We start from the raw sequence: 7414 nt of genomic DNA, 5'->3' as shown, positions 1-7414 counted from the left end.
CTGCACCAATTCCAAATGCTTTAGTATATATTTCGACAATGTCTCTTCCTCTTCCTTCGTTCTTAATATTAACAGTATAGGCGTATCCCTGCACTCTTGAAAAACGTCCGGCAGTACGTAGGAAACCTGCATGATATGTTTATAATTAGCATGATCAAACATTTTTAGAACTGAATTTTATTATTTATTCAAATAAGATTTTGTTTAAAATAGAATCCTTTATTAAGTTTTTATTCAAAACATTAAGATAACATATTCGAATTGATAAATTTGTACATGTGTTGAAGGTAAGTCCCCATTCATGGTAATTAGAGACTAGCGAGGTGCTTGTATTTGGATTCAAAGCATCTTAAAACATTTCAACCTCAGACTTTAATTTCATGATCCATTTGTTCAGAGCCTAAATGCAAATCTTAAAAGGCTTAAAAATATTCGCACGATAGATACTTACTTGGTCTTTAGCCAATCTTATTGGCACATCCAATTGGTCTTTTGTATAAAATCGTACTTTTTCCAAGGGGTTCTTATTTTCCATACCATAGTTAAACTTCACAATCTGTATTCACAACGTAAGTTGTTGAAATGGTCCTAATACTAGGTTAAGCATTTATTTACAAAAATATTTTGGGTAAATGTTAGAAACATATCCAGAAAAAACGCTGCATGAATATCTTGTGAAAATGTTATAAACATATCAAGGATAAATTTTACATACATATTTAGATACATGCAGAGAAAATGGTTCATACAAAATTATGGAAAATGAACTTTTTATATATATAAAGGAAGGTTAACATGCATATTTAGGATAATCTTTCGTTAAGTTAGTGTGATTAAAATTAAATCATCAAAGGATAATTAACACCTCTTTTACTAGAAACGTAAGTGTTAAGTCTCTGCCACCACTCTTAAGACTATACAAGCTTGCGATGTGCAGTCTTATCACGATCTTTACTGTTGTTATTGTGGCATTGAACTTCCTTTAAACTTGAATGAACTGTTCCAAACTCAAAGGTTTGAAAATTCAAAACACAAATCAAGCGGGTTAGGAGTTAAGTATGAATAATTTTCTTACATTCTTAAGTGTTTAATCTCCTTTAAAATGAGTATTTCGATAATACTATTTTTGACGAAGATATAAGAATCTGCAACTTTGTACGCGTGTTAAGGAATAAGAATATGTTCCATCGTATATTAAAAATTACATAGTATGCTTTCATTCAGGGAACATATTTTGCTTAGAAATCGCTATAAGCAACGATATATATACCATTCTACATTAAGAGCATGGCAACTCATGTTTTGGGTACAAAGTCAACCTGTTTTTTTTTTTGTTTTCTTTTGTCAATACTAAAGAAAACGGTAACACTTACCGACCACACTATAAATAAATGAATGTTCAATAAAGCTGTATTCTTTGCGAATAGTTAACAAGAGTGCCCTTGGGCTCTTGGTTGCTCAAATGAGTCATGGGTGAAAACCTGTATTTAGAGTTTGTGAAGACAAAAGTTTCAATTGAACTGGGTAAAAGATGATCTCATTTAAACAAAGGTTTCCCCAAGATCTGATCAGGTAACTTAGTTTTTGAACCTATATGACTTAGTTTCAAATGTGCACTTAGTCTGGTTGAGATATATATGTAGACAATATCTTTTTGAATCGAGTTAAACGCATCAATAACATCACAAAAATGTATGTCACAATATTTTGTGGCGAATGTGTAAAATTGTTAGAGAATAACAAAGACTACAAACTATTCATACGAAGATTTGAAATTACACTGTTTAATTGAATACGGTCTGAGTGACAAAGATATTTGAAAGATTAATCTGCTAAAAAGAAAAGAACATGGAGCTATAATGATTAACAAGAAACATTGGCAACGCCAGGAAATCAGGTTTTCAATTATCACCATTGTTGGTTTGTCATTGGAAACCTTTAAATACAAGCAACTTTCACAATAATACTTTCTGGCATTGAAACAGTAAAATAGAAGAATCAGACGACAGATGGCAGACAATATAATGTCACAAAAGCTCACCTTGTCACTCTGGGACAGGTGAACTAACAATCAAAAAGCCCCCTGACGGGGCCCCTGTTCATCATATTGTCATTATTAGAAAAATCTTTGTAGAGGAGCACAAGCTCATGTTACATACCAAATATCATGGCTCTATGCCTTGTGAATTTTTACAAGAAGATTTTCCCTATATAACTTAATATAAAAATGATGAACCCCTGGCGGGCCCCTTTTGATCCTTAGGACATAATTTGAACAATTCTTTGTATTACATATCAAATATTAAGGCTCAACGCCTAGTGGATTTTGACATGGAGATTTTTAAAGAATTTTTCCCTTAAAATAACTTTCCCTAAAAAAAAAGAAGCCCCCCCGGGAAAGGGGCCCCTTTTACCCTTTTGGGGCATAATTTTAAAAGATGTTTATAAAGGGCCACTTAATGATGTTACATACAAATTATCAAAGCTTTAGACCTTGTGATTTTTGACAAGAAGATTTTTAATATTTTTTTCTTTTAAATCGATAAGCACCCTGGCAGTGCCCCTTATAATCCTAGGGGCATAATTTGAATAATCTTTGTAGAGGATACATACCGAATATCAAAGTTCTACGCCTTGTGGATTTTGACAAGAAGATTTTGCCCATATAACTTAATATAAAACCGATTATCCCCCTGGCAGGGTCCCTTTTGATACTAGGGGCATACTTTTTTGTAAAGGATCACAGGATGATGATACATACCAAATATCAAAGCTGTAGGCCTTTTGGTTTTTTAAATACTTTCTTTAAAAATCGAGTAATCCCCATGGCGGGACCCCTTTTGACCATAGAGGCATAATTTGGACAGTCTTAGTAGAGGACCGCTAGATCATGTTACATACCATATCTGAAGGCTCTATGCCTTGTGGATTTTTAAAGATTTTCTTATATAACTTTATAAAAAACTGATGAGCCCCCTGGCGGGCCCCTCTTGATCCTAGGATCATAATTTGAACCATCTGTTTACGGTACTACAAGATCATGTTACATACCAACTATCAAGGCTCTACACCTTCTGATTATCGACAAGAGACTTTTTAAGATTTTGGTAACAAAACTTTTTGCAACCAGAGTTCTTAAAGGAATTTATTTTTTTAACAAATTTGGTAGAGCAATCTTCAAGAACATTGGTCTTGCGGTATTGGAGGAGAAGTCATTTGAATGAAAAAGTTAACGAACGAAAGGACAGACTGACGGACTACAGACAACACGGTGTCACAAAACCTCACCTTGTCACGTTGTGACAGGTGAGCTAAAATCCAATTCAGTTCCTGTCTTTGATATGTAATTACTCACGTCATAATGGAGGAACTTTTCTTCCATTGCAATTCCTTTCAGATGTTCCCATATACCCTCTTTTAAATCAATTTCTCTCAAGTTTTCATCCTAAAAAAGTTTAATGTATTAGAATTTATTATTGTCTAATTTAACAAATGGATATGATGACGTATTCTTGGTGAAATTAAAACAAATACCATCTATGTATAACTTTAGTGTTTAACAATAAGCCTTTTGTAATTAAATATGGCTTTACTTACATACATTACAATAATTGTTACAAGGGTAATGTACACAAATAAATTGTATTAGAAAAACCTCTAAGAAACAAATTACGAATATATACAGATTCGGAATGAACATGGCTTTCAAAAATAAACAACACGAAAAAGTTCGCTGAACTTTTATCACAGCTTCCATAACTCAACACATATATTACTACATGTGTTGATTTGTATTTGCATATGCACCCAAATGCTTTAAGTTAAGAAATACTTTTTTCAAACACTTTGCAGTCAATATGTAATACATCTGTATCTGAAAAAATAGTAGTATTTGTCATTGAAAGTAAGCGATCTATAAATACACAAATTATCTGTATTGAACTAATGAAAATTGGCAAGTAAAAAACCTTGCAGTGTGTGTGCGTGACACATTTAAACAACCGTCTGTACATAATATCTTGTAAAATTTTTCGTGATGCTTCAAGCCTTGGATCATTATCATTAATAATCAACTGAATGACGTCATCATTCAAATATGTGTAGGCTTCCATATCGTCAACAGTTTCTGAAATTCTAAATAGGTTTACATTTATGATGTTGTATTTAATGTTTGCTTTTACATTTTTTTTCAAAGCAGCATGTAGTAAAATTCATTAATTACATCATAATATCAATTACGTCCTGTTATCAATACTAAGTCTTACAAAAGTATATTAAAAAGCTCCTACGTAGGAGATAACAAGTCTTATAAGGAGTAAATAACTCTAAGCAAGGACTTTTAAATTCCTATATAGGAGCAGCAATTAGGCGTGTAGAAATCCTACAATATAAAAACCATAATTAAGACTTTGTAACTCAAATGTAGGAAATAAGAAGCGTAATTATGGAATTATGGCTTCCATATATAGATTTAAACTTAAGATACAGCTGTACATGCATGCACATGCACATTAATTAACTATGAAATACGATCTCGAATCACAGGCGTATACCTTAATTATATCGGCTTCTTCATAACTTACGCAGAAGGTCATGCAAAGAAATGCACACTTAACTGTTTTAATTAGAGGTTCAGTAATAATGGATTTACACATAAAACGTATCTAGACCTTTTTTACCGTTTATATAAAAAAATTGTCATTTTTCCATTGTACACGTCATATGACATTGATGTATTACTACCTCTGTGGTTCAGAATAGGAATAATGGGTAATGAATTAAATTATGCAAACTATATCGTCTATATGAACATGTTTATCGCAATATATGTACATTTCGACCAAAATTAAAGTTTTAATATTTTATCCGGATATGACGTATGTTGCATGTAAAGTTATTAACTGATCTGTAACAATGTTAACACATTGTCATAAACTATGTGGGTAATGTAAAACTTACCCCCCCCCCCTCCTCCCCCCCAAAAAAAGATAAATGAATAAATACAAAGTTAAAAAATAGAAATAAAAAAATATATATTTCAGGGAAACGATCAAGTATATATATTTATAAATACTTGTTGTATAATAGATAACAAGTCATTTATAAACCGAAATATTTTTTATTCAAAGTGTTTTTTTTTTCAAAGAATATACTTAATTTTGAATCGTAGCACACCTCTTTTGCGCACTTTTAAAATGTTTACATACCTTTTGCCATGTATTGTAAAATGAGCATCTGCTAATTCTAATGCATCGCAAATCCTGAAAGAAAACAAGAGCCGGTTGAACCTGGTAATTCTCCCCAAACAGATTTTAGACACAGAGAAACTACTTCTTGTTGATATATTTTGTAGTTTCAGAGTTATGATCCTGAGAAAGTTCACAGTTTAAAAATGAAAAAGGGTAATAACTCTTATATTAGGCAAGACACAGTTATGGCTCTTATGCATCATTGCACTTCTCCTTAATGAGAACTATTCACAAACACCATACACAGTTTCTTGTTGATACCTCTTATAGTTTCAGAGTTATGTCCCGGACAAAATACACATTGTAAAAAAGGGCAATAACTCAAAAATTAGGCAAGACAGGGTTATGATTCCTTTGCACTGCACTTCTATTTAATGATATCTATCTACTTATAATTTTTCTGGTTGATACCTCTTGTAGTTTCATGGTTATGCCCTGTCAAACTTTACAATGTAAAATTTTAAAAGGGCAAGAACTCAACAAATTAAGCAAAGCATTGTAACGGTTCTTATACACTACATTTCTACTCAATAAGATCTATTTACCTGCAAAGTTTCTTGTTGATATCACTTAAACTTCCAGAGCTAATAAAGCAAGGCAGAGTAACGATTCTTATGCACTGCACTTTTTACTTAATGAGATCTATCTACCTACAATGTTTCTTTTGATTTCTTTTATAGTTTTTGAGTTATGACCTGGACAAGGATCAGTGTAAAGATGAACAAAGAGCAATAACTTGTAGAGCATAGTTCTAAATCGAATGTTTTTTTTTTACTATTGCATTTAAACACAGACAGTATTTAGTGCTCGCCAATTTTTTTAAGCCAATCACCGACGAGGATTTTTCAAATTTTCAGGTTTCAAATCTTAATAGAACAGATTTTATATAAACTGGACGTTTTATATTATAAAACGCAAGTGGGCGGAGCTAAGTTTCGAAGAGCGCTAAAGTGAAATATACGCATGTGCAGAGATCTTGAAGTTTACTCCTACTAATCAATATTTATGCATCATGTTTTTTTCGTACACGCACATGTATATCGTCACTACGGCATATAATTAAAAAAAGAGGTTCATTGAAATGAAAACAGGCAAAATAACAGTAAAACATGTTTTATTACTTACGGAACCTGTATCATTTTATAGATTCCAAATAAAAAGTTCACTTTATTCCAACAATGTATGTATGTAATATTTCTTACTTTTTATGTAAATATTACAGCCCGTGTCGCTGCAAAACCGAAAGTAGGGTGTTTTATGAATTTTACATTAAATTTTATTTTTGACAATATACTGCCATTTGTCCGAAGATGACATGTATATGAACATAATAAATATGTATGATGCATATATAAACAAGCCACAGGTTCATTTCAGCCCGAAAAATATGTCGAGGTGACGGGCGAGGCAAGACATGTCGACTTTTTGTAGCTTATTGTGAAGTTGCAGTACATGGAAATCGGGCACATGACAATTCAGCACATAAATAAAACATTCTAGTGTTCCGTGGTATACATCTTTTCTACGTGTCATACCTCCTTTCCTTATTACAATGAAACTTTACTGCATTGTTATCCATCGCTGGTTTGTTTTTTGCAGAGAATGACCTGTGCATGTTCAAAGAGGGTACCGTTTGAGAATATTTCGCAAAGAGGGTACCGATATGGATATGCACCGTGATATTGTCTGATTTACCTAGACAGAATGCGGGAATAAGCTATGCAGAATGCGGGAATAAGCTATGCAAAATACGTAACCCGAAACAGTCGCTTCGCAAGCTCCGCTCCTTTTTAGCTTTCTTATTTACGAAGAACACCCAATATGCACTCTAACCTATACTTACGTTTGTCTCGTACACAGAACATTTCAAAATAACGTAAATCATGTAGCTCACTTGAAGTATTATGGATAATAATGAAATAATATTTCAAGATAATATTTAAGAAATGATAAAACAAAATATTTATCTTATTCTAAAAGTTTGTATAATTCATGAATATAAACATTTTACTAGCAAATACATACATCATTCCGATGATTTTGTGAGTTTTGTGCTGATATGCCCGTCTATGTAATGTCATCCTTGTGTAAAACATGTCATACAAGTCCTGTGCTACCTTTATTGTTTAATAAATAAGATAAGACAAAATTTTATAATGCAGGTA

The 7414-nt window shown here is 32.3% G+C and overlaps 1 protein-coding gene and 1 long non-coding RNA gene across 2 annotated transcripts; both read right to left on the bottom strand.

Annotated features, from left to right (window-relative positions):
- Nucleotides 1-88: 88 nt before the first annotated feature.
- Nucleotides 89-3455, bottom strand: LOC132741475 (uncharacterized). The gene is made up of 3 exons (XR_009627282.1): nucleotides 3356-3455; nucleotides 452-556; nucleotides 89-126 (listed from the first exon to the last, which is right to left on the bottom strand). It is a non-coding gene; the product is annotated as an uncharacterized LOC132741475 (long non-coding RNA).
- Nucleotides 3456-3770: 315 nt separating this feature from the next.
- On the bottom strand, nucleotides 3771-7374 carry LOC132741474 (deoxynucleoside triphosphate triphosphohydrolase SAMHD1-like). The gene is made up of 3 exons (XM_060729644.1): nucleotides 7275-7374; nucleotides 5208-5261; nucleotides 3771-4134 (listed from the first exon to the last, which is right to left on the bottom strand). The coding sequence occupies exons 1-3, from the start codon at nucleotides 7343-7345 to the stop codon at nucleotides 3822-3824; spliced, it is 438 nt and encodes a 145-aa protein (XP_060585627.1). The 5' UTR covers nucleotides 7346-7374; the 3' UTR covers nucleotides 3771-3821.
- Between the last annotated feature and the right edge of the window lie 40 nt (nucleotides 7375-7414).

This window comes from Ruditapes philippinarum, unplaced genomic scaffold (assembly GCF_026571515.1).
Source record: "Ruditapes philippinarum isolate M1 unplaced genomic scaffold, ASM2657151v2 ctg2305_1_1_1_1, whole genome shotgun sequence".
Lineage (NCBI taxonomy): Eukaryota > Metazoa > Mollusca > Bivalvia > Venerida > Veneridae > Ruditapes > Ruditapes philippinarum.
Note: the sequence above shows the minus strand (reverse complement) of the source record. Positions and strands in the feature narration are given on the sequence as shown.